The sequence below is a fragment of the Mustelus asterias genome, chromosome 26 (assembly GCF_964213995.1).
Source record: "Mustelus asterias chromosome 26, sMusAst1.hap1.1, whole genome shotgun sequence".
Lineage (NCBI taxonomy): Eukaryota > Metazoa > Chordata > Chondrichthyes > Carcharhiniformes > Triakidae > Mustelus > Mustelus asterias.
The window spans coordinates 40,179,019-40,206,924 of record NC_135826.1 but is presented as its reverse complement, the minus strand read 5'-3'; the positions used below and the strand labels follow the sequence as shown (position 1 = coordinate 40,206,924).

The 27,906-nt window shown below is 48.1% G+C and overlaps 1 protein-coding gene across 3 annotated transcripts in view; it reads left to right on the top strand.

Annotated features, from left to right (window-relative positions):
* Positions 1-3,689: 3,689 nt before the first annotated feature.
* LOC144479614 (kelch-like ECH-associated protein 1A) overlaps positions 3,690-27,906 on the top strand; it is a 36,780-nt gene continuing 12,563 nt past the window's right edge. Inside the window, exons 1-3 of one of the 3 annotated variants that reach the window (XM_078198542.1) lie at positions 3,690-3,871; positions 23,615-24,840; positions 27,168-27,844. In XM_078198542.1, the coding sequence (XP_078054668.1) occupies positions 24,274-24,840; positions 27,168-27,844 (1,244 nt within the window). In that variant the 5' untranslated portion in view covers positions 3,690-3,871; positions 23,615-24,273. Of the gene's footprint in view, positions 3,872-8,620; positions 9,272-13,547; positions 13,697-23,614; positions 24,841-27,167; positions 27,845-27,906 lie in introns of those variants that run through there. The other 2 variants (XM_078198540.1, XM_078198543.1) reach the window with 2 other exon arrangements.

Here is a 27,906-nt window from a genome sequence, read left to right as displayed (position 1 = left end):
GAATAAACAGTGACTCTGTACAGTTACACAGTGAGTGATCCTTACCCTGAATAAACAGTGACTCTGTACAGTTACACAGTGAGTGACCCTTAGTCTGAATAAACAGTGACTCTGTACAGTTACACAGTGAGTGATCCTTACCCTGAATAAACAGTGACTCTGTACAGTTACACAGTGAGTGACCCTTACCCAGAATAAACAGTGACTCTACAGTTACACAGTGAGTGATCCTTACCCTGAATAAACAGTGACTCTGTACAGTTACACAGTGAGTGATCCTTACCCTGAATAAACAGTGACTCTGTACAGTTACACAGTGTGTGATCCTTACCCTGCTGAATAAACAGTGACTCTGTACAGTTACACAGTGAGTGATCCTTACCCTGAATAAACAGTGACTCTGTACAGTTACACAGTGAGTGACCCTTACCCTGAATAAACAGTGACTCTGTACAGTTACACAGTGAGTGATCCTTACCCTGAATAAACAGTGACTCTGTACAGTTACACAGTGAGTGATCCTTACCCTGCTGAATACACAGTGACTCTGTACAGTTACACAGTGAGTGATCCTTACCCTGCTGAATAAACAGTGACTCTGTACAGTTACACAGTGAGTGATCCTTACCCTGCTGAATACACAGTGACTCTGTACAGTTACACAGTGAGTGATCCTTACCCTGCTGAATAAACAGTGACTCTGTACAGTTACACAGTGAGTGATCCTTACCCTGCTGAATACACAGTGACTCTGTACAGTTACACAGTGAGTGATCCTTACCCTGCTGAATAAACAGTGACTCTGTACAGTTACACAGTGAGTGATCCTTACCCTGCTGAATAAACAGTGACTCTGTACAGTTACACAGTGAGTGATCCTTACCCTGAAAAAACGGTGACTCTGTACAGTTACACAGTGAGTGATCCTTACCCTGAATAAACAGTGACTCTGTACAGTTACACAGTGAGTGATCCTTACCCTGCTGAATAAACAGTGACTCTGTACAGTTACACAGTGAGTGACCCTTACGCTGCTGACTAAACAGTGATTCTGTAGTTACACATTGAGTGATCCTTACCCTGCTGAATAAACAGTGTCTCTGTACAGTTACACAGTGAGTGATCCTTACCCTGAATAAACAGGGACTGTACAGTTACACAGTGTGTGATCCTTACCCTGCTGAATAAACAGTGTCTCTGTACAGTTACACAGTGAGTGATCCTTACCCTGCTGAATAAACAGTGTCTCTGTACAGTTACACAGTGAGTGATCCTTACCCTGAATAAACAGTGACTCTGTACAATTACACAGTGAGTGATCCTTACCCTGAATAAACAGTGACTCTGTACAGTTACACAGTGAGTGATCCTTACCCTGAATACACAGTGACTCTGTACAATTACACAGTGAGTGATCCTTACCCTGAATAAACAGTGACTCTGTACAATTACACAGTGAGTGATCCTTACCCTGCTGAATAAACAGTGACTCTACAGTTACACAGTGAGTGATCCTTACCCTGCTGAATAAACAGTGACTCTGTACAGTTACACAGTGAGTGATCCTTACCCTGAATAAACAGTGACTCTGTACAGTTACACAGTGAGTGATCCTTACCCAGAATAAACAGTAACTCTGTACAGTTACACAGTGAGTGATCCTTACCCTGCTGAATAAACAGTGACTCTGTACAGTTACACAGTGAGTGATCCTTACCCTGAATAAACAGTGACTCTGTACAGTTACACAGTGAGTGATCCTTACCCTGCTGAATAAACAGTGACTCTGTACAGTTACACAGTGAGTGACCCTTACGCTGCTGACTAAACAGTGATTCTGTAGTTACACATTGAGTGATCCTTACCCTGCTGAATAAACAGTGTCTCTGTACAGTTACACAGTGAGTGATCCTTACCCTGAATAAACAGGGACTGTACAGTTACACAGTGTGTGATCCTTACCCTGCTGAATAAACAGTGACTCTGTACAGTTACACAGTGAGTGATCCTTACCCTGCTGAATAAACAGTGTCTCTGTACAGTTACACAGTGAGTGATCCTTACCCTGCTGAATAAACAGTGTCTCTGTACAGTTACACAGTGAGTGATCCTTACCCTGAATAAACAGGGACTGTACAGTTACACAGTGTGTGATCCTTACCCTGCTGAATAAACAGTGACTCTGTACAGTTACACAGTGAGTGATCCTTACCCTGCTGAATAAACAGTGACTCTGTACAGTTACACAGTGAGTGATCCTTACCCTGCTGAATAAACAGTGACTCTGTACAGTTACACAGTGAATGACCCTTACCCTGAATAAACAGTGACTCTGTACAGTTACACAGTGAATGATCCTTACCCTGAATAAACAGTGACTCTGTACAGTTACACAGTGAATGATCCTTACCCTGAATAAACAGTGACTCTGTACAGTTACACAGTGAATGATCCTTACCCTGAATACACAGTGACTCTGTACAGTTACACAGTGAGTGATCCTTACCCTGAATAAACAGTGACTCTGTACAGTTACACAGTGAGTGATCCTTACCCTGAATAAACAGTGACTCTGTACAGTTACACAGTGAATGATCCTTACCCTGAATAAACAGTGACTCTGTACAGTTACACAGTGAGTGACCCTTACCCTGAATAAACAGTGACTCTGTACAGTTACACAGTGAGTGATCCTTACCCTGAATTAACAATACTGTCCTGTTTAGCTGGTCAGCAAGTCTCAATTCCTGTGGATGTTGGACCGGTTTCATCTGCATTATCTCAGTTGGTATTACGAATCAATGTCACTTGAAAATACACAATAACATAAAGGCACAAGGATGCTGAACTTTTGTGTCTGGCCCAAGGAACATTTAGGTTTGTTTGACATCTGGAAGATCCAATTATTTTGATAAAATGAATCAGACCCACACTCCACACTTTGTATTTAACCAACGCCTCCACTTTCTCAGGAGGCTGAGGAAATTCGGCATGTCCGCCACAACTCTCACTATTACAGGTGCACCATAGAAAGCATTCTTTCTGGTTGTATCTATCTCAGCTTGGTATGGGCTCCCGCTCTGCCCAAGACCGCAAGAAACTACAAAAGATTGTGTACGAAGCCTAGTCCATCACTCAAAGCAGCCTCCCACCCCATTGACACTGTCTACACTCCCCGCTGCCTCGGGGAAAAGCAGCCAGCATAATCAAGGACCCCGCACACCCCGGACATTCTCTCTTCCACCTTCTTCCATCGGGAAAAAGATACTAAAGTCTGAGGTCACGTACCCAACCGACTCAAGAACAGCTTCTTCCCTGCTGCAGCCAGACTTTTGAATGGCCCTATCGCGCATTAAGCTGATCTTTCTCTACACCTGTGGGTAACTGCAACACTATAATTCTGCACCCTCTCCTTTCCTTCTCCTCTATGTACTCTATGAATGGTATGTTTTGTCTGTAGCAGCTCGCAGGAAACAATACTTTTGACTGTATCCCAATACATCTGACATTAGTAAATCAATTCCACATTTATCCCTCAGCTGTTGGTGTATTTGGATAACTGTAGCCACGTGTTAACTGTTGATGCACTTTTAATATTTAAGCTCTTGGCCAATGACCAGCTTTCTCTCTGACATTGAGTTTCATGTGTGACAAAGCGTGACGTCTGGGCTTGCTGCTAGTGGACAGGCCCCTGGAATTGTTCTGGACAGGCCAGACCGTTCCGGACTGGACGGTTCCACACGGTGTAGTATTCTGCTGCTCAGGCAGTGTTGGATTCCATTAAGGAATTGTACAACTTGTGATAAAGACATGTACCAACTGACTCAAGAACAGCTTCTTCCCTGCCTCCATTAGACTTTTGAACCTTATAGTAAGCTGATCTTTCTCTGCATGACTGTAACTCTATATTCTGTGCCCTCTCCTTTCCTTCTCCGCTATGTACTCTATGAATGGTATGTTTTGTCTGTATAGTGTGCAAGAAACAATACTTTTCATTGTACCCCAATACAGGTGACAATAATAAATCAAATGAAATTACATCAGTTGTAGTCAAAATGTAATTTATTAATGTAAAGTTGGATAGTAAGTTCATTGTGGTTACATTTAGGTCGTACCTTTAACAACTTCAGGTTGGGCCAAAGTGATTTTAAGGCAAGCAAGTATTTTTGAAGTGTGAACACTGTCATAATCTGGAAAATAGAGCAGTCTATCAGTGCACAGCAAGATCCCATAAACAGCAATGTGATAAGTGACCGAAGAATCTATTCTGTGATGGTGGTTGCTGAACAACCATGACGGCACGGCGGCGGCACGGTGGCTAGCACTGCTGCCTCACAGCGCCAGGGACCCGGGTTCGATTCCCGGCTCGGGTCACTGTCTGTGTGGAGTTTGCCCATTCTCCCCGTGACTGCGCGGGTTTCCTTCGGGTGCTCCGGTTTCCTCCCACAGTCCAAAGATGTGTAGATTAGGTGGATTGGTCACGGTAAATTTCCCCTTAGTGTCCTAAAATGTATAGGTTAGGGGGATTAGCAGTGTAAATATGTAGGGTTACGGGGATAGGGTCTGGGTGGGGTGTTCTGTTGGAGAGTCGGTGCAGACTCAATGGGCTGAATGGCCTTCGCCTGCACTGTGAGGATTTTATGATTCTGTTCTATGATAACCAGAATACTGGGGAGAACCCCTCTGCTATTCTTCAAAATATTTTCTATTTTCCCCACGGGATCATTGAAGCATTTGCCTGAGAGGGGAGATGGAGATCTCAGGTTAATGTCTCTTCCAAAAGGGAGCACCGCCAACAGTGCAGCATTCCTCAGTGCTGCCCTTGAGGTTTTAGCCTAGACTAAGGGCTCCAGTCTTCCCAAGACATTATGCTTTAGAGTGATGTTGTCCAGTAACCTCACCACTCACCACGTGATAAATTGGGCATCGATATTTGCTGGGTTGATGATGTTTAGTTTTAGGGTAAACTGTCCTGAGTTAAAATTGTACCGATGGGAATGAGTGTGGGTGTCACTCAAGAGATCACCATTTGTCCTCTGTCCCTGAGCGAGGAAGAATCAACCACTTTGCTGTTATACAGGATTCACTTTTCGCTGAGACACAGCCATGTTTATCAGAATATATCGGGGGGGGGGGGTGAAAAGTTATCAGGAGTAAGCGGGATTGTGGGGTGGAGGTTACAATCAGGTCAGCCATGATCTTATTGAATAGCAGAGCCAAGCTCAGAGGGCGGAGTTCCCTCTAATTTGTCTATATGTGTCTCATTCAGTCGTCAGGTTTCTAGAGATCTGGAAGGGCTGCTTACTCGATGACACAAGAGAAACAGTCGGCTGTTTCTTACCTGCGTTGTTGCTGTTGTCTCTGGGTACCTCTAACCACTGATACATTTAGTTCTGTGGGTCTCGCTCTGTGAGACACTGGGAACCATGATGTGGAGATGCTGGCGTTGGACTGGGGTAAACACAGTAAGAAGTCTCACAACACCAGGTTAAAGTCCAACAGGTTTATTTGGTCGCAAAAGCCACTAGCTGTCGGAGCGCTGCTCCTTCGTCAGGTGAGTGACTTCATCACCTGACGAAGGAGCAGCGAGCGCTCCGAAAGCTAGTGGCTTTTGCTACCAAATAAGCCTGTTGGACTTTAACCTGGTGTTGCCAGACACTGGGAAAGCAGGACTGGCCTTCGGAAGGACATCTCTCCAACTCTTCGTGGGGAATCCAGTGACTCAGGAGATGGGAATTGAAGAACTTTGTTTTGTTAAGGTGGTAGCTGGCAGTTTTTACAGAACAGTGGAGGTGTGTGAGCGACAGACTGGCTCTGCACGGCTGCCAGTGAGGGTTGGGATGTGTGATTGTGACAAAGCCTAGGGCGAAGCAGCAACATCCAAATGTGTTCAACTTTCATCATAGAAATCATAGAAACCCTACAGTGCAGAAGGAGGCCATTCGGCCCATCGAGTCTGCACCGACCACAATCCCACCCAGGCCCTACCCCCACATATTTACCCGCTAATCCCTCTAACCTACACATCCCAGGACTCTAAGGGGCAATTTTTAACCTGGCCAATCAACCTAACCCGCACATCTTTGGACTGTGGGAGGAAACCGGAGCACCCGGAGGAAACCCATGCAGACACGAGGAGAATGTGCAAACTCCACACAGACAGTGACCCGAGCCGGGAATCGAACCCGGGACCCTGGAGGTGTGAAGCAGCAGTGCTAACCACTGTGCTACCGTGCCGCCCACACTGTGCTACCGTGCCACCCATCTTAATAAATCTGTGGAAATGAGTGATTGAAGGGAATAGGGAACTATTGGTGTAAAAGGAGAGATTATAGGATGTTGGCCAAGATATCAAAGGAAGGATGTGCTGGCCTTGGAAAGGGTCCAGAGGAGGTTCACAAGAATGATCCCTGGAATGAAGAGCTTGTCGTATGGGGAACGGTTGAGGACTCTGGGTCTGTACCCGTTGGAGTTTAGAAGGATGAGGGGGGGATCTTAGAACATAGAACAGTACAGCACAGAACAGGCCCTTCGGCCCATGGTGTTGTGCCGAGCTTTATCTGAAACCAAGATCAAGCTATCCCACCCCCTATCATCCTGGTGTGCTCCATGTGCCTATCCAATAACCGCTTAAATGTTCCTAAAGTGTCTGACTCCACTATCACTGCAGGCAGTCTATTCCACACCCCAACCACTCTCTGCGTAAAGAACCTACCTCCGATATCCTTCCTATATCTCCCACCATGAACCCTATCTTGTTGAAACTTACGGGATACTGCGAGGCCTGGATAGATTAGACGTGGAGAGGATGTTTCCACTAGTCGGAAAAACTAGAGCCAGAGGGAACAACCTCAGGCTAAAGGGACGATCCTTTAAAACAGAGATGAGGAGGATTTCTTCAGCCAGGGAGTGGTGAATCTGTGGAACTCTTTGCCGCAGAAGGCTTTGGAGGCCAGGTCATTGAGTGTCTTTAAGACAGAGATAGATAGGTTCTTGATTAGTAAGGGGATCAGGGATTATGGGAAAAAGGCAGGAAAATGGGGATGAGGAAAAAATATCAGCCATGATTGAATGGTGGAGCAGACTCGATGGGCCGAGTGGCCTAATTCTGCTCCTATGTCTTATGGTTTAAGAGCTACAGGATCTGTTAAATGTCCCAACACTGCATGGAAATGGCAGGCAGCAGAGTCTGACAAAGCAGAAGCTAATCTGTAAAATCCCTCTCTGAGTTGCCTAATGTATACATTCGGATAAAAGAGACAACTTACTCTTGGAGAACATTAAATATACCTTATTCATAACATTTGTAAAAGTACATGCCAAAACATTTCAAATACAGAAACTGCAATGAAATTTAACTTTTCCTTACTGCCTGTTTTACCTGAGAGGCCTCAGTACAATTGCAGTACTCTTGATATTTACAGTTCTGTATCAGGTATCCTGATGTATTCCACATAGTTTCCTGTTGTACCCCCACCCCAATGACAATGCGGACACTTCAGTTAACAGATTGTCACCACCCTTTGAGGATTTACCAGCAGTTTGCTATGTGGAAGAGTTGGATTGCAAAACCTGTTTGAAGCTGTTCTCCTGGCTCTGGTGGTGAGTGATCAGTCTCGATTGCGGACGGTTTAAAGTCGGGCCAGCCTTTGGAGACCGTTAGCTAACTTTAGCACCTCACTTCTGGAAGATTGCCTTCCAATTTATGATGAACAGGGTTTAATTGACGGAGTCTTGTGTCTGACCTGCTGTCTTTTATTTGTTTTAAATACACACAATTTGAAAAAAACAAACAGAAAAGGGCTCTGACGAAGTGTCATCCAGACTCGAAACGTTGGCTCTATTCTCTCTCCACAGATGCTATGAGGTGGAGATGCCGGCGTTGGACTGGGGCGGGCACAGTAAGAAGTCTCACAACACCAGGTTAAAGTCCAACAGGATTGGACTCACCTGATGAAGGAGCGGTGCTCTGAAAGCTCGTGATTCCAAATAAACCTGTTGGACTTCCACACATGCTGTCAGACCTGCTGAGATTTTCCAGCATTTTCTGTTTCAGTATTTTGCTTTTATCTCAGTTTAAAGCCTCAAGCCTATTTTGCACCAGTGTTTTATTTATATTGTATTTATTTTGTGGAGGTGGTGACCACAAGTCTGGTGAACATCAAAACCCTACAAGACTCGGGCGGCCCGGTAGCACAGTGGTTAGCACTGCTGCTTCACAGCTCCAGAGACCTGGGTTCAATTCCCTGCTTGGGTCACTGTCTGTGTGGAGTTTGCACATTCTCCTCGTGTCTGCGTGGGTTTCCTCCGGGTGCTCCGGTTTCCTCCCACAGTCCAAAAGATGTGCGGGTTAGGTTGATTGGCCGTGCTAAATTGCCCCTAGTGTCCTGGGATGTGTAGGTTAGAGGGATTAGTGGGTAAATATGTAGGGATATGGGGGTAGGGCCTGGGTGGGATTGTAGTCGGTGCAGACTTGATGGGCCGAATGGCCTCTTTCTGTGCTGTAGGGTTTCCAAGATAAGATTTCTAAGGACCACACTGGGTTAGAGTGGGAGACACTGAGGAAAGCCCAGTGGCTGCAGGAGAGTGTCCCTGACACTGCAGCACTGTCTGTGGGTGCAGCCCCGCCGCTGGGTGCTGCCCTGCCGCTGGAGCCAGGCAGCCGCAATGTGTTGCTCTCACTCTGCCACTCACTCTGTAAACTGCACAGTCATGCTGAGATCTGAGAAAGTGCCGGAACCCTCAGCAAGCGGCCCGCCGGCCACAGGAGCTTCTCATTGGACACAGCCCCCCAGCACCCCTTCCCCTCCACTCCCTGCCCCGGACCGGCAGATCGACTGTGTGTGGCTGCACATTGAGGGTGTTTCGAAGCAGCAGCAGCAGCCCGCGGGGGGACTGGGCAGAGTGGGCGGCAGCTGCAGGTTTGGAATAAGTGAATACACCATTAAACACTCCTTCCAACTTCCTGCTTTCCCCAGGCTGGATGTTTCTCAAAAAGGATTTTTTTAAAGTTCACTCTCTCCGCATCGGGTAATTCTGAGCGAGTTGAGATGATTGAGCCGGAGTCCAGTTTAGCCCGAGGTTGTGCTGGCTGGTTTAATACAGCTCTCCTGTGCCTGAGTCCCTCTTCAGTCAGAGACCTCTCTGCTCAGCAGAGGTTTCTGGCTCGGCTGTGATGCTGCCACAGTCGAATAAGCCCATCAGACACAATTGAACAGCAGACCCTGGAGAGTGGGATTGGAACCAGAGAGTCAGCATCCTAGAATTTCAGGTAAGGAAGATTTTTTTCTATCACACCTGTCACCGCCTCAGGGTGACCCAGGCAATTGAATACTTTGCAAATGTAATCGCTGTTGTAATGTTGGAAACAAAATGGACAATTTAGGCACTGCAAGATCCCAAAAACCTGCAATGTGATAATGACCAGATCATCTGCTTTGACTGATGTTGAGTAGGGCATGAATATCGGGAAACCTCCACTCTTCCTGATATAGTCACCATTGGATCTTTTACTGTGGTACTGTGTACAGTTTTGGTCTCCTTACTTGAGAAAGGATATACTGGAGAGGGTGCTGAGGAGATTCACTAGGTTGATTCCGGAGTTCAGAGAGTTGGCTTATGAGGAGAGGCTGAGTAGACTGGGGCTTTACTCATTGGAATTCAGAAGAATGAGGGGCGATCTTATAGAAACATATAAGATTATGAAGGGAATAGATAAGATAGAAGCAGGGAAGTTGTTTCCACTGGCGGGTGAAACTAGAACTAGGGGGCATGGCCTCAAAATAAGGGGAAGCAGATTTAGGACTGAGTTGAGGAGGAACTTCTTCACACAAAGGGTTGTGAATCTGTGGAATTCCCTGCCCAGTGAAGCAGTTGAGGCTACCTCATTGAATGTTTTTAAGGCAAGGATAGATACATTTTTGAACAGTAAAGGAATTAAGGGTTACGGTGAGTGGGCGGGTAAGTGGAGCTGAGTCCACAAAAAGATCAGCCATGATCTTATTGAATGGCGGAGCAGGCTCGAAGGGCCAGATGGCCCACTCCTGCTCCTAGTTCTTATGTTCTTATGTTTACACCTGCCCTCTAATTTCAGTAAGAGATCTCATCTGAAAGGCAGCACCTCTGACTTAGTGCGGCACTCCCACAGTACTGATCCTCTGACATTGCGGCACTCCCTCAGCACTGACCCTCTGACAGTGCGGCACTCCCTCAGTACTGACCCTCTGACAGTGCAGCACTCCCTCAGTATTGACCCTCAGACAGTGCGGCACTCCCTCCACACTGTCCCTCTGACAGTGCGGCACTCCCTCAGCACTGTCCCTCTGACAATGGGGCACACCCACAGCACTGACCCTCTGACAGTGCAGCACTCCCTCAGTACTGATCCTCTGACAGTGCAGCACTCCCTCAGTACTGATCCTCTGACAGTGCAGCACTCCCTCAGTACTGACCCTCTGACAGTGCAGCACTCCCTCAGTACTGACCCTGTGACAATGCGGCACTCCCTCAGTACTGACCCCCTGACAGTGCGGCACTCCCTCAGTACTGACCCCCTGACAGTGCGGCACTCCCTCAGTACTGACCCTCTGATAGTGCAGCACTCCCTCAGTACTGACCCTCTGACAGTGAGGCACTCCCTCAGCACTGACCATCTGACAGTGTGGCACTCCCTCAGTACTGACCCTCTGACAGTGAGGCACTCCCTCAGCACTGACCGTCTGACAGTGTGGCACTCCCTCAGTACTGACCCTCTTGACAGTGCAGCACTCCCTCAGTACTGACCCTCTTGACAGTGCAGCACTCCCTCAGCACTGACCCTCTGACAGTGCGGCACTCCATCGGCACTGACCCTCTGACAGTGCGGCACTCCATCGGCACTGACCCTCTGACAGTGCGGTACTCCCTCAGTACTGACCCTCTGACAGTGCGGCACTCCCTCAGCACTGACCCTCTGACAGTGCAGCACTCCCTCAGTACTGACCCTCTGACAATGCGGCACTCCCTCAGTACTGACCCTCTGACAGTGCGGCACTCCCTCAGTACTGACCCTCTGACAGTGCGGCACTCCCTCAGTACTGACACTGGGATTGGCTGCCTGGATTGCAGACTTGAGTCACTGAAGGAACTCCATCCCTGATTCTGGTTGAATTTCATAGAACCCTGGGATTGGGAGAGAGGGAGAATAGGGATATGGGAGAGACAGATTTGGGAATGAGAGTAAGAGTGAGCTGAGGGAATTAGAATAAGGATCGAAAACCCAGGGCCTGATAATGAGAGTGAAGGTGAGGGAACCAGTGAGAATTCAAATGAGACAGAGTTTGAAGTTCCTGCTTCAGAACAGAAGCTACTGGATCAACTCAGCTGCTGTGTGGAGAGAGAAACCGTGAACGGCTCGGGTAACTGACCCTTCATCATATATTCAACATACTTAGCATTTTGCTTTGTCATATGTCAATTCCCCCAGTGCTGCACTGAGGGAGGTGCCATCTTTTGATTTGATTTTGATTTGATTTATTATTGTCACATGTATTAACAAACAGTGAAAAGTATTGTTTCTTGCGCGCTATACAGACAAAGCATACCGTTCATAGAGAAGGAAATGAGAGAGTGCAGAATGTAGTGTTACAGTCATAGCTAGGGTGTAGAGAAAGATCAACTTAATGCAAGGTAGGTCCATTCAAAAGTCTGACAGCAGCAGGGAAGAAGCTGCTCTTGAGTCGGTTGGTACGTGACCTCAGACTTTTGTATCTTTTTCCCGAAGGAAGAAGATGGAAGAGAGAATGTCCGGGGTGCGTGGGGTCCTTAATTATGCCAGCTGCTTTGCCGAGGCAGTGGGAAGTGTAGACAGAGTCAATGGATGGGAGGCTAGTTTGCGTGATGGATTGGGCTACATTCACAAGCTTTTGTAGTTCCTTGTGGTCTTGGGCAGAGCAGGAGCCATACCAAGCTGTTTTCTATGGTGCATCTGTAAACGTTGGTGAGAGTTGTCGCTGACATGCCAAATTTCCTTAGTCTTCTGAGAAAGTAGAGGCGTTGGTGGGCTTTCTTAACTTTAGTGTCGGCATGGGGGGACCAGGACAGGTTGTTGGTGATCTGGATGCCTAAAATCTTGAAGCTCTCGACCCTTTCTATTTCGTCCCTATTGATGTGGACAGGGGCATCTTCTCCTTTACGCTTCCTGAATTTGATGACAATCTCCTTCGTTTTGTTGACATTGAGGGAGAGATTATTGTTGCCGCACCAGTTCACCAGATTCTCTATCTCATTCCTGTACTCTGTCTCGTCATTGTTTGAGATCTGACCCGCGATAGTGGTGTTGCCAGCAAACTTGAAAATTGAATTTTGATTGAGATATTGAACATCTCAGGTGGTCATAAAAGATCCCACAACCACAATATGAAAAAAGAGGAATTGGGGTTATCCTCGCTGCCCTGACCAATAATTATCCCTCAATCAATATCACTAAAATAGATTATCCGGTCATTATCACATTGCTGTGTGTGGGATCTTGCTGTGCGCAAGTTGACTGCTGCATTTCCTACACCAGCAGTGACTACACCACGAGGAAAAGTACTCCATTGGCTGTAAAGTGCTCTGGGATGTCCTGAGGAGTGTCGGTGTAGATTCTCACTCAGGTAATGATTAGTTCCAAAGAATTGATCTGACCAGGCAGAGTCCACAGTGACTTACCCAGGCTGAGTCATTGTCACCAATTATTTACGAATGGACAGTAAATCCTCAGTCAACAATAGAATGGTTTATTCCCATTGGCTTTACAGACAGGATTTTCCTGACTCTGACAAGTGTTTATTTTGAACAATGATGAATCAGGGTCAGGAATGGATTGCCAAATAACTTATGTTGTTGTGAAATGTTTTCGATGAGTCCGGTTGCAGCAGAATTCAGTCAGACAGAGTCAGAGGCTGGGAGCTACTCAGACCCGTCTCAGGGTGGCACGGTGGTTAGCACGGCTGCCTCACAGCGCCAGGGACCCAGGTTCAATGCCGGCCCCGGGTCACTGTCTGTGTGGAGTCTGCACGTTCTCCCCGTGTCTGCGTGGGTTTCCTCCGGGTGCTCCGGTTTCCTCCCACAGCCTGAAAGATGTGCTGGTTAGGTGGATTGGCCGTGCTAAATTCTCCCTCTGTGTTACCCGAACAGACGCCGGAGTGTGGCGACTGGGGGATTTTCACACTAACTTCATTGCAGAGTTAATGTAAGACTGTTTGTAACTAATAAATAAACTTACTTACATTTGCCCAAGAAAGATATGGAGTGAAAAACACACAGATGATGTTCAAAGTTGGGCTTCTCTCTTCAACCCTTTCATTAACTGGTTTCCAAACTTTTATCTGTTGGCTCCAGGAAAAACTTGAATTGATATAACATCTATCGCAACCTCAGACTAACCTAAAGCACTGCATTTTTGAAGTGTCGTTATGACTGTAATGTTGGAAATGCAACAGCCAATTTGCACACAGGAAGATCCTACAGTTAGCAATGTGATCATGACGACATTATCTGTCTCAATACTACTGGTTGTGTAATAAATATCAGCCCCAGGATACCAGGCTGGATTTCCCTGCGACACTTCCAAGAGAGGCCATGGGGTCCTCCTCAGCTCTGTACTCCCTCAGTACAATCGATTATGTACGACAGTATCTGGAGTAGGGGGACCCATACCCCAGTGAGAGTCAGAGTGAGTGGAACCTGTACCCCAGTGAGAGTCAGAGTGAGTGGAACCTGTACCCCAGTGAGAGTCACTGTGAGTGGAACCTGTACCCCAGTGAGTCAATGTGTGTGGAACCCGTACCCCAGTGAGAGTCAGTGTGTGTAGGACCCGTACCCCAGTGAGAGTCAGTGTGCGTGGAACCCGTACCCCAGTGAGAGTCAGTGTGTGTAGGACCCGTACCCCAGTGAGAGTCAATGTGTGTGGAACCCGTACCCCAGTGAGAGTCAGTGTGTGTAGGACCCGTACCCCAGTGAGAGTCAGTGTGTGTGGGACCCGTACCCCAGTGAGAGTCAGTGTGCGTGGAACCCGTACCCCAGTGAGAGTCAGTGTGTGTAGGACCCTGACCCCAGTGAGAGTCAGTGTGTGTGGGACCTGTACCCCAGTGAGAGTCAGTGTGTGTGGAACCTGTACCCCAGTGAGAGTCAGTGTGTGTGGAACCCGTACCCCAGTGAGAGTCAGTGTGTGTGGGACCTGTACCCCAGTGAGAGTCAGTATGTGTGGAACCCGTACCCCAGTGAGAGTCAGTGTGTGTGGGACCTGTACCCCAGTGAGAGTCAGTGTGTGTGGGACCTGTACCCCAGTGAGAGTCAGTGTGTGTGGAACCCGTACCCCAGTGAGAGTCAGTGTGTGTGGGACCCGTACCCCAGTGAGAGTCAGTGTGTGTGGGACCCGTACCCCAGTGAGAGTCAGTGTGTGTGGAACCCGTACCCCAGTGAGAGTCAGTGTGTGTGGAACCTGTACCCCAGTGAGAGTCAGTGTGTGTGGAACCTGTACCCCAGTGAGAGTCAGTGTGTGTGGAACCCGTACCCCAGTGAGAGTCAGTGTGTGTGGAACCCGTACCCCAGTGAGAGTCAGTGTGTGTGGGACCCGTACCCCAGTGAGAGTCAGTGTGTGTGGGACCCGTACCCCAGTGAGAGTCAGTGTGTGTGGAACCCGTACCCCAGTGAGAGTCAGTGTGTGTGGAACCCGTACCCCAGTGAGAGTCAGTGTGTGTGGGACCCGTACCCCAGTGAGAGTGAGTGTGTGTGGAACCCGTACCCCAGTGAGAGTCAGTGTGTGTGGGACCTGTACCCCAGTGAGAGTCAGTGTGTGTGGAACCCGTACCCCAGTGAGAGTCAGTGTGTGTGGAACCCGTACCCCAGTGAGAGTCAGTGTGTGTGGAACCCGTACCCCAGTGAGAGTCAGTGTGTGTGGAACCCGTACCCCAGTGAGAGTCAGTGTGTGTGGGACCTGTACCCCAGTGAGAGTCAGTGTGTGTGGAACCTGCACCCCAGTGAGAGTCAGTGTGTGTGGGACCCGTACCCCAGTGAGAGTCAGTGTGTGTGGGACCCGTACCCCAGTGAGAGTCAGTGTGTGTGGAACCCGTACCCCAGTGAGAGTCAGTGTGTGTGGAACCCGTACCCCAGTGAGAGTCAGTGTGTGTGGAACCTGTACCCCAGTGAGAGTCAGTGTGTGTGGAACCTGTACCCCAGTGAGAGTCAGTGTGTGTGGAACCCGTACCCCAGTGAGAGTCAGTGTGTGTGGGACCCGTACCCCAGTGAGAGTCAGTGTGTGTGGGACCCGTACCCCAGTGAGAGTCAGTGTGTGTGGGACCCGTACCCCAGTGAGAGTCAGTGTGTGTGGAACCTTGTGGAACATTGACAGTTGCAACAATATTGTGTGATTTCCTGCTGCATTGAACAGCCCAGCAAGAGTTGTCCTGCTTTGTTGAATCTGGATGTTTGCATACTCTCAGATGCGGAGCTGAAAGGGTTAACTCCTGTGTGCTCTATTGTCGCTGACAGGCAATGACTAATCAAAAAAACATGCGCACACTTTATTGCTCAGACATGTGTCCACAGTGATAGGGAGAGAGAGAGAGCCTGTGGCTAAAATAGGAAGAGAATCCTTTCCAAAATATTCCACGCAGTATACTGTGGATGGAGATGTGTACAGACACATGCACACGTTCTTGCTTCAATGTTTGGGTCCTCTCACTGTGTAAAAATATAAAGCAGTTTCCCAGTCACTTAATTCCCGTCACCAGATTGGCTGAAAGATTTGAACATCTCTGCCTATGTCTGACGATTGGCTGAAATCTCAGTGCCTGCTCCCGGGCTGCCTCGTGTGCTCGCCGGGTTAATGGATAACACATGTCTCTGCTAGGCCAGGAAGCCACATATTCAGATTCCAGTGCACCATCCAGGCCAATAGTCCCAGGTCAGGACTGAGCGAATGGTCCCATGGACTCTCTCTGTCACCACCTCTTGTAATCTCCTTCAGCACCAAAACCCTCCGAGATCATTGTGCTCTTTCGAATATCTCCTCCTGCACAATGTCGAGGTTGATCATTCCACCATTGGTGGCCGTGCTTTCAGCTGTCTGAGCCCTGAGCTGTGAAATTACTTCTCTCGCTGCTCCTTTAAGAGGCTCTTTAAAACCTAGCTTTTGGGCCTTCGCCTTCATGTCTCTAAGGGATGATGTGGAGATGCCGGAGTTGGACTGGGGTGGGCACCGTAAGAAGTTTAACAACACCAGGTGTTAAAGTCCAACAGGTTCATTTGGTATCACGAGCTTTCGGAGCACTGCCCCTTCATCAGGTGAGTGCCTGATTGACTTACCAGAGGAAGGAGCAGCGCTCCGAAAGCTTGTGATTCCAAATAAACCTGTTGGACTTTAACCTGGTGTTGTGAGACTTCTTACTCTTTAAGGGATCGAGCGATTATGGGGGGGAGGGGGGGTGGATCAGGATATTGACTCCTGCTTCTAGTTTCCATGTCAGTGACTTGGTGTCAAAATGGTGTCTGTATGTAGCACTGGGACATTTTACGACTGTAAGGATGCTTTACAAATGAAAGGTGTTGTTGTTCCTGCACTGCCACTGTTGGAGTTGCATTTTTAAAATTCTTTGATGGGGTGTGGGCGTCGCTGGCTAGAGCAGCAATTATTGCCCATCCCTAATTGCCCCTTGAGAAGGTGATGATGAGCTTCTTGAACCAACGCAGCCCACGTGGTGTAGGTACACCCACAGTGCTGTCAGGGAGGGAGTTCCAGGATTTTGACCCAGCGACAATGAAGGAACGGTCGTTATATTTCCAAGTCAGGATGGAGAGTGAGTTGGAGGGGAACCTCCGGGTGGTGGTGTTCCATGGTATTGTTATAACACAGGTCAGAAACTCCAAGGTGTTTTATGAATCAGCCAAGACCATGATTAAAAACAAAATACTGCGGATGCTGGAATCTGAAACCAAAAGAGAAAAGGCTGGAAAATCTCAGCTTCTGCCAAAATGAAAGTAAAAACCTTTGGATTTCTGCTGTGAGAAAAAAAACTATCCAAAGGCACTTCACCTATCAATCAGTCACAAATCACCAATTCTCAAAAGGGTCATAAAACATTAGGCCCAGATTAAAAAATAAACCAAAGGCCAATTATAATAGCTTCAGCAAAAAATACCCAGTAGACAGTTCAGGGCCAAAGTCAAAAGTCATGATGTGGAGATGCCGGCGTTGGACTGGGGTAAACACAGTAAGAAGTCTCACAACACCAGGTTAAAGTCAACAGGTTTATTTGGTAGCACAAGCTTTCGGAATCTCGCTCCTTCTTCAGGTGAGTGAGGAGTTGTGTTCGCAAACAGGGCGTATACAGACACAAACTCAATTTACAAGATAATGGTTGGAATGCGAGTCTTTACAGGTAATCAAGTCTTAAAGGTACAGACAATGTGAGTGGAGAGAGCGTTAAGCACAGGCTAAAGAGTATTGTCTCCAGACAGGACAGTTAGTGAGATTTTGCAACTCCAGGCAAGTCGTGGGGGTTACAGATAATGTGACATGAACCCAAGATCCCGGTTGAGGCCGTCCTCATGTGTGCAGAACTTGGCTATCAGTCTCTACTCAGCGACTCTGCGCTGTCGTGTGTCGTGAAGGCCGCCTTGGAGAACGCTTACCCGAAGATCAGAGGCCGAATGCCCGTGACCGCTGAGGTGTTCCCCAACAGGAAGTGAACACTCTTGCCTGGTGATTGTCGAGCGGTGTTCATTCATCCGTTGTCGTAGCGTCTGCATGGTGTCCCCAATGTACCATGCCTCGGGACATCCTTTCCTGCAGCGTATCAGGTAGACAACGTTGGCCGAGTTGCAAGAGTAGGTACCATGTACCTGGTGGATGGTGTTCTCACGTGAGATGATGGCATCCGTGTCGATGATCCGGCACGTCTTGCAGAGGTTGCTGTGGCAGGGTTGTGTGGTGTCATGGTCACTGTTCTCCTGAAGGCTGGGTAGTTTGCTGCGGACAATGGTCTGTTTGAGGTTGCGTGGTTGTTTGAAGGCAAGAAGTGGGGGTGCGGGGATGGCCTTGGCGAGATGTTCGTCTTCATCAATGACATGTTGAAGGCTCCGGAGAAGATGTCGTAGCTTCTCCGCTCCGGGGAAGTACTGGACGACGAAGGGTACACTGTCCACCGTGTCCCGTGTTTGTCTTCTGAGGAGGTCGGTGCGGTTTTTCGCTGTGGCGCGTTGGAACTGTCGATCGATGAGTCAAGCGCCATATCCTGTTCTTATGAGGGTATCTTTCAGCGTCTGTTGCGATTGGAACACTTCAGTGGTCACATGCATTCGGCCTCTGATCTTCGGGTAAGCTTTCTCCAAGGCGGCCTTCACGACACACGTCAGCGCAGAGTCGCTGAGCAGAGACTGATAGCCAAGTTCCGCACACATGAGGACAGCCTCAACCGGGATCTTGGGTTCATGTCACACTATCTGTAACCCCCACGACTTGCCTGGACTTGCAAAATCTCACTAACTGTCCTGTCTGGAGACAATACACATCTCTTTAACCTGTGCTTAAGGCTCTCTCCACTCACATTGTCTGTACCTTTAAGACTTGATTACCTGTAAAGACTCGCATTCCAATCATTATTTTGTAAATTGAGTTTGTGTCTTTATATGCCCTGATGAAACTGATGATGAAACTGAGGAGGTGTGGGATAGAGGGAAAGTTGGCCGATTGGATAGGTAACTGGCTGTCTGATCGAAGACAGAGGGTGGTGGTCGATGGAAAATTTTCGGATTGGAGGCAGGTTGCTCGCGGAGTGCCGCAGGGATCAGTGCTTGGTCCTCTGCTTTTTGTGATTTTTATTAATGACTTAGAGGAGGGGGCTGAAGGGTGGATCAGTAAATTTGCTGATGACACCAAGATTGGTGGAGTAGTGGATGAGGTGGAGGGCTGTTGTAGGCTGCAAAGAGACATAGATAGGATGCAAAGCTGGGCTGAAAAATGGCAAATGGAGTTTAACCCTGATAAATGTGAGGTGATTCATTTTGGTAGGACTAATTTAAATGTGGATTACAGGGTCAAAGGTAGGGTTCTGAAGACTGTGGAGGAACAGAGAGATCTTGGGGTTCATATCCACAGATCTCTAAAGGTTGCCACTCAAGTGGATAGAGCTGTGAAGAAGGCCTATAGTGTGTTAGCTTTTATTAACAGGGGGTTGGAGTTTAAGAGCCGTGGGGTTATGCTGCAACTGTACAGGACCTTGGTGAGACCACATTTGGAATATTGTGTGCAGTTCTGGTCACCTCACTATAAGAAGGATGTGGAAGCGCTGGAAAGAGTGCAGAGGAGATTTACCAGGATGCTGCCTGGTTTAGAGGGTAGGTCTTATGAGGAAAGGTTGAGGGAGCTAGGGCTGTTCTCTCTGGAGCGGAGGAGGCTGAGGGGAGACTTAATAGAGGTTTATAAAATGATGAAGGGGATAGATAGAGTGAACGTTCAAAGACTATTTCCTCGGATGGATGGAGCTATTACAAGGGGGCATAACTATAGGGTTCATGGTGGGAGATATAGGAAGGATATCAGAGGTAGGTTCTTTACGCAGAGAGTGGTTGGGGTGTGGAATGGACTGCCTGCAGTGATAGTGGAGTCAGACACTTTAGGAACATTTAAGCGGTTATTGGATAGGCACATGGAGCACACCAGGATGATAGGGAGTGGGATAGCTTGATCTTGGTTTCAGATAAAGCTCGGCACAACATCGTGGGCCAGAGGGTCTGTTCTGTGCTGTACTGTTCTATGTTCTATGTTTGTGAACAGAACTCCCACTCACCTGACGAAGGAGCAGCGCTCCGAAAGCTAGTGGCGTTTGCTGCCAAATAAACCTGTTGGACTTTAACCTGGTGTTGTGAGATTTCTTACAAAGTCAAAAGTGCCAGACCTGCTTAAAAAACTGCAGAGAAACATGATTAAAATACATTTCTTAAAGGTACAGTTGTGTCACAGTGTCTGCTGCCCTTGTCCTTCTCGATGGTAATGGTTGTGGGTTTGGAAGGTGCTGTCGAAGGAGCCTTGGTGAGTTGCAGCAGTGCATCTTGTAGATGGTGCACACGGCTGGCACTGTGCGCCAGTTTTGGAGGGACCGAATGTTGAAAGTGGTGAATAGAAACATCGAAGATAGGAGGAGGCCATTCAGCCCTTCGAGCCTGCTCCGCCATTCATCACGATCATGGCTGATCATCCAATTCGATCGCCTAATCCTGCATTCTCCCCATAACCTTTGGTCCCATTTGCCCCAAGAGCTACATCTAGCCACCTCTTGAATACATTGGGGGTGCCAATCTGTCCCAGTCTAGCAGCGGTGTCCTTTAGGACCCGGCCAGCTCGCTCTGTGGTGGAACTACTGAGCCGGTCTTGGTGATGGACATTGAAGTCCCCACCCAGAGTACATTCTGCACCCGCCACCCTCAGTGCTTCCTCCAAAGTGGTGTCAACATAGAGGAGCTGATTCACCAGCTGAGGGGACGGGGTGTGGTAATCAGCTGGAGGTTTCCTTGCCCATGTTTGACCCGGTGCCACGGGACTTCATGGGGGTCCAGAGTTGACGTTGAGGACTCCTCGGGCAACTCCCTCCCAAATGTAAGCAAGTGTGCCTCCACCACCTCTGGGACAGGATAAGCCCAGGAATGGTGAAGCTGGTGCCTGGGACATTATCTGTGAGGTAGGATGATGACTATGTCAGGCTGCTGCTTGATTCCTCTGCGAGAGTTCTCCGAGTTTTTGTGAAAGGCCCCAGTAGACTTTCCTGGGTCGACGGCTGGATTTGCTGTTGTCACTTCCGGCGCCTGGGTTGATGCCGGGTGGCTCATCCCGTTCCTTTGAGGCCTCGCAGCAGTTTGATAAACAGAGAGGCCCTGTCTGTCCTTTATAAGCACACACAGGGCGGCACGGTAGCACAGTGGTTAGCACTGCTGCTTCACAGCTCCAGGGTCCCGGGTTCGATTCCCGGCTCGGGTCACTGTCTGTGTGGAGTTTACACATTCTTCTCGTGTCTGCGTGGGTTTCCTCCGGGTGCTCCGGTTTCCTCCCACAGTCCAAAGATGTGTGGGTTAGGTTGATTGGCCAGGTTAAAAATTGCCCCTTAGAGTCCTGGGATGCGTAGGTTAGAGGGATTAGCGGGTAAATATGTGGGGTGGGATTGTGGTCGGTGCAGACTCGATGGGCCGAATGGCCTCCTTCTGCACTGTAGGGTTTCTATGATTTCTATGATTCTATGACATACAATCCCGTGAATATTCTTCAAAATGAACCAGGGATTCCTTCTCTAAGTCCCTGTACAATATTTAGCGATAAATCGGCATCACTATGAAACAGATTAGTAACTTTCTTGGGGATGAAGTGCAGTAGCTTCTTCAGCTCCAGATATTGTTGTGGAGCTGACCCAGGCGGTGGGGTGGAACGGGAGATGGGGTTGCGGGGGGAGACGTGGTGCTGTCGAATGATACAGAATAACAGCATCCTCCTCAATCATTTCAACATCAGTCATGCTGGACGATAGCTGGGTAGACCCTTCGCTAGTTGTCTGTTTGTAAACCTCCTGACTCCTTCTCAGTCCTGGTCAAGATTACTAATGTGTTGAGATTTCCATTGATGCTGTCCAAAGACTTTCAGAATTGTTGGTTCCTCGAAGTGAGCTTTAAAATTCCCAGCGTAAATTCCTTCTTCTCCAATACAAGGCTCTTTAGAGCCACCTCAGTTTGTGTTCATGATCAGGTCCAAGAACATTGATTTGTAAAGAGTATACATTTGAGGATGTAACTAGTAGAGTTGACCAAGGAAAACCAGGATTTCCAAGTTTGCTGACGACATCACCGTAGTGGGTCGGGTCTCAAACAATGACGAGACAGAGTACAGGAATGAGATAGAGAATCTGGTGAACTGGTGCGGCAACAATAATCTCCATGCCGACACTACAGTTCAGAAAGCCCACCAACGCCTCTATGTTCTCAGGAGACTTGGGAAATTCGGCATGTCAGCTACGACTCTCACCAACTTCTACAGATGCACCAGAGAAAGCATTCTTTCTGGTTGTATCACAGCTTGGTATGGCTCCTGCTCTGCCCTAGGCCGCAAGAAACTACAAAGGATCATGAATTAAGACAGTAAGAAGTCTCACAACACCAGGTTAAAGTCCAACAGGTTTATTTGGTAGCAAAAGCCACTAGCTTTCGGAGCGCTGCTCCTTCGTCAGGTAAGTGGAAGTTGTGGGAGTGGGAAATTTCTTACTGTGTTTACCCCAGTCCAACGCCAGCATCTCCACATCATGAATTAAGCCCAGTCCATCACTCAAACCAACCTCCCATCCATTGACACTGCCTAAACTTCCTGCTGCCTCGGAAAAACAACCAGCATTATCAAGGACCCCACACACCCCGGACATTCTCTCTTCCACCTTCTTCCATCGGGAGAAAGATACAAAAGTCTGAAATCATGTACCAACCAATTCAAGAACAGCTTCTTCCCTGCTGCCATCAGACTTTTGAATGGACCCACCTCACATTATGTTGATCTTTCTCTACAGCTTAGCTATGACTGTAACACTACATTCTGCACTCTCTCCTTTCCTCTATGTAGAGTATGTTTTGTCTGTACAGCGCGCAAGAAACAATACTTTTCACTGTATACTAATACATATAACAATAAATCAAATCAAATAAGTGGATGTGGTTTATCTAGATTTTCAGAAGGCTTTCGACAAGGTATCACATAACAGACTGTAAAGTTAAAGCACATGGGATTGCAGGTAGCAACTTGAGATGGATAGAAAGCTGGTTAGCAGATACAAAGCTAAGAGTTGGCATAGATGGGTATTTTTCTGATTGGCAGTCTGACTAGTGGGGTTCCGCAGGGATCTGTGTTCGGACCCCAACTGTTCACATATATTAATGGTTTGGAAGAGGGAATTGAATGTATTATCTCCAAATTTGCAGATGATACAAAGTTGGGTGGGAGGGTGAGCTGTGAGGAGGATGCAGAGATGCTTCAGTGTGATTTGGACAGGCTGGGTGTGTGGGTATCTGCATGGCAGATGCAGTATAATGTGGATAAATGTGAGGTTATCCACTTTGGTAGCAATAATAGGAAGACAGATTATTACTTGAATGGGTGTAAATTGAGAGAGCTGGATATTCAGCGAGACCTTAATAAGAACATAAGAAATAGGAGCAGGAGTAGGCCATCTAGCCCCTCGTATGTGTGTGTGTGCACTGACTGTGTGTGTGAGTGTGTGTGTAAGTGTGTGCACTGACTGTGTGTGTGTGTGTGCACTGACTGTGAGTGAGTGTGTGTGAGAGTGTGTGTGAGAGTGAGAGTGTGTGTGTGTGTGTGTGTGTGAGAGTGAGAGTGTGTGTGTGTGTGAGAGTGTGTGTGAGAGTGAGAGTGTGTGTGTGTATGTGTGTGTGTGAGAGTGAGTGTGTGTGTGAGAGTGAGTGTGTGTGTGTGTGAGAGAGTGAGTGTGTGTGTGAGAGTGTGAGTGTGTGTGTATATATATATATATATATATATAGCTGGACTGATTGTCCCAGCACTGTCTAATGCTATGTTGCCACTGATGCTGATTTCCTTGCCTCTTTACAGTACTGGCTGGATGTCCCTGGGGTGTACTCGGTGTTGCTGTTAAGTTTGGTGTGGAACAGATCCCAGTTGGTGAATTCTCCTCCTGCTTGAGACTGAGACCATCAGATTCGCAACCAAGAGAGAACAGGAACAGGATAGTTCACTCGGATTGGTGCCAAGTACAATTCCTCACGCCAAACACTACCACCATTTTAAACTTCTGGACCATTCCACAGAAGGTCCTGAAGGACCAGAGGGAAGGAATGTCAGAGACTGTTTCGTGTTGCTGCCCTTGGTCAGGTTTCCACTCTGGAACTGGGGTTTGTTGATTCAAAGTGTCTGCCAAAGGCCCAGTCACTGAGTCCTCAGGGTTTGGCTCCATCATTCTGAACGTATTGCCCCCTTTCCCCCCCCACTCACTCCACCCTGGGACACAGAAACAGTTTTCTGAAAGTGATTCTCACTCCAGCAAACAGGAAGAAGAATGTTGTAAAAGCAGCTGAATTTGTGAGTTTGAGCAAAGGATAAGAATGGAGGCTGCGGAATTGTGTTTGGTAACGGGACGGTGAGACTCTGAACAATCACGTGGCCTTGGAAATCTCCACAACTCAAAAAAAAAAACCTCAAAAACAGCTGCCGCGTCAGGAGGGGAGAGCAGACACCCCACCCCGGGTATAACAATGCTTTGCTCCAAAAGGAGAGATGCCAGTCTGCCAGTTAACCGTGCCGTGGTCATTGTCCCATCACTGAAAGGTCATGGCTATTTGGATTATACCATGGAGAGCCAGCCAAGCCGAGCTCTGAGCGTCATGCAGGAGCTGAGACGAGACAGGCAGCTTTGCGATGTGATGGTGCGAGTAGTCCATGGTGGGAAGGATAAGACATTTGCTGCCCACCGGATAGTCCTGGCTGCCTGCAGCCCCGTTTTCAAGGCCATGTTCACCTGCAACCTGAAGGAGCGCCAGGCCCCTGAAGTCAAGATCCACGGCATCCACCCCATAGTGATGGAGCGGCTGATTGACTTTGCCTACACCTCCCGGGTCTCGATGAGTGCCCAGTGTGTAATGCACCTCCTCCTAGCCAGCACCATGTATCAGGTGGACGGCGTGGTGAATGCCTGCTGTGACTTCCTGATCAAGAACCTGGACTCTGCCAATGCTATTGGCATCTGCCACTTTGCTGAACAGATCGGCTGCACTGAGCTTTGGCAGAGAGGGAAAGAATACATCAACATCCATTTCACTGAGGTAAGCGAGGGAATCCATCACACAATATTCCTCGTGGCTCAATAGGAAATGGGTCAGTGCGGTCCAGTGGGGCATTAGCCTCAGACAGTTAGTGGTGTGGGTTCAACTCCAGACTCTTCACTGTACATTTCTCTGTGTTAAACTGCATTGGCCACAGGCTGCCCACTTCACCAGCCTGTGTCTTTCTGAAATCTCTCCTTCTCACTCTTTATTTTTCAAGTCTTGAGTCATCTTTGAACTTTGAAATTCTGTAAATCCAAGTCCAGCTTATTAATGAGAATCAGAGAGAATGGTGGCCCCAACACTGACCCCTGGGGTCTCCAAGTCCACCTCATTCTAGTCTGAATAAACAACCACCTACCATCACTTTCTACTTTCTGTCCCTGAACAAAATGTTGTATCGCTGTGGCCATCAATACTTGAATCCCGGCCACAAGTCGATTATATGTCTACACCTTTTATAAGTCCATATACAATACACTATATCAATCTCTCTCTCTGTCTCTCTCACTTTCTCTGTCTCTGGTCTGTCTCTGTCTGATATGGAGATGCTTGGGCTTGCAAAATCTCACTAACTGTCCTGGCTGGAGACAATAGGATAGTCAGCACGGTTTTGTGAAGGGTAGGTCGTGCCTCACAAACCTTATTGAGTTCTTTGAGAAGGTGACCAAAGAGGTGGATGAGGGTAAAGCGGTTGATGTGGTGTATATGGATTTCAGCAAAGTGTTTGATAAGGTTCCCCATGGTAAGCTTTTGCAGAAAATACGGACACATGGGATTGAGGGTGATTTAGTGGTTTGGATCAGGAATTGGCTAGCTGTAAGAAAACAAAGGGTGGTGGTTGATGGGAAATATTCATCCTGGAGTTCAGTTACTAGTGGGGTACCGCAAGGATCTGTTTTGGGGCCACTGCTGTTTGTCATTTTTATTAATGACTTGGATGAGGGCGTGGAAGGATGGATTAGTAAATTTGCGGATGACACTAAAGTCGGTGGAGTTGTAGACAGTGCGGAGGGAAGTGGCAGGTTACAGAGGGACATAGATAAGCTGCAGAGCTGGGCTGAGAGGTGGCAAATGGAGTTTAATGCGGAAAAGTGTGAGGTGATTCATTTTGGATGGAGTAACAGGAATACAGAGTACTGGGCTAATGGTAAGATACTTGGTAGTGTGGATGAACAGAGGGATCTGGGTGTCCATGTGCATAGATCCCTGAAAGTTGGCACCCAGGTTGATAGGGTTGTTAAGAAGGCATACGGTGTGTTAGCTTTTATTGGTAGGGGATTGAGTTTCGGAGCCAGGAGGTCATGCTGCAACTGTACAAAACTCTGGTGCGGCCGCATTTGGAGTATTGCATACAGTTCTGGTCACCGTATTATAGGAAAGATGTGGAAGTGTTGGAAAGGGTGCAGAGGAGATTTACCAGGATGTTGCCTGGTATGGTGGGAAAATCATATGAGGAAAGGCTGAGGGGCTTGAGGTTGTTTTCGTTAGAGAGAAGAAGGTTAAGAGGTGACTTAATAGAGGCATACAAGATGATCAGAGGATTAGATAGGGTGGATAGTGAGAGCCTTTTTCCTCGGATGGTGTTGGCTAGCACGAGGGGACATAGCTTTAAATTGAGGGGTGAGAGATATAGGACAGATGTTAGAGGTAGGTTCTTTACTCAGAGAGTAGTAAGGGCGTGGAATGCCCTGCCTGCAGCAGTGGTGGACTCGTCAACGTTGAGAGCGTTCAAGTGGTTATTGGATAAACATATGGATGATATTGGAATAGTGTAGATCAGAGGGGCTTTAGATTGGTACCACTGGTCGGCACAACATCGAGGGCCGAAGGGCCTGTACTGCGCTGTAATGTTCTATGTTCTAATACACATCTCTTTAACCTGTGCTTAACCCTCTCTCCACTCACATTGTCTGTACCTTTAAGACTTGATTACCTGTAAAGACTCGCATTCCAACCATTATCTTGTAAATTGAGTTTGTGTCTTTATATGCCCTGTTTGTGAACACAACCCTTCACTCATCTGAAGAAGGAGCCTGAGACTCTGAAAGCTCGTGCTGCCAAATAAACCTGTTGGACTTTAACCTGGTGTTGTGAGACTTCTTACTGTCTCTCTCACTCATTCTGCATCTCTCTCTCCCCCTTCCTCTGATTTTTTCTCTCTCTCTCTATCTCTTTGGTTGTCCACTCTATTTGCTGTTGTTTCATCCTCATTATGATCCTGGTCTCTCCTTCCTCTCCTCTGCCCTCCCTTCCCTACTTTCCCCAACACCCCCCTCATCCCAAGTTCCAGACGTGGTCCTGAGCTGTAGTTTGTCTCTTATCAGGTGAGGAAGGAGGAGGAATTCTTTCACCTTTCGCACTGCCAGCTTCTAGACCTCATCAGTCAGGATGGGCTGAATGTGCTGTGCGAGTCAGAGGTTTATGAGGCCTGTATAGAGTGGGTGCGCTGGGACCTGAAGGGCCGAAGCCAGTACTTCCACGCACTCCTCAATGCCCTTCACATCTACGCTCTGCCCCTTCGCTTCCTCAAGCACCAGCTGCAGGAATGTCCGATTCTCGATAAGGTCGATCCATGTCGGGATTATCTCTCCAAGATCTTCCAGGAGATGTACCTCCGCAAACCGCTGCCCCCCGTCAAACAGCGGGGAAACCAGCTGATCTACCTGGCAGGTGGGTATCAGCACCGCTCCATCCCAAACATGGAAGCCTTCAACCCCAGGACAGGACAGTGGCTGCGACTAGCGGACATGCCAGTGCCGCGCAGTGGGATGGGCTCCTGTGTGGTGCTGGGGCTTTTCTACACAGCTGGCGGCAGGAATCACTCTCAGAGCGAGAACGTGGACTCGGAAACCCTGGACTGCTACAACCCAATGACCAACCAGTGGATTCACCGGGCATCGATGAACGTACCCAGGAACCGGGTGGGAGTCGGGGTGATCGACGGAGTCATTTACGCTGTCGGGGGCTCCTGGGGGTCCTCGCACCACCAAAGCGCCGAAAAGTAAGTGGCCACAGGGGCACTGGGAGTGACGGGGTTAACCCTTTCAGAATGGACTGGCGGGA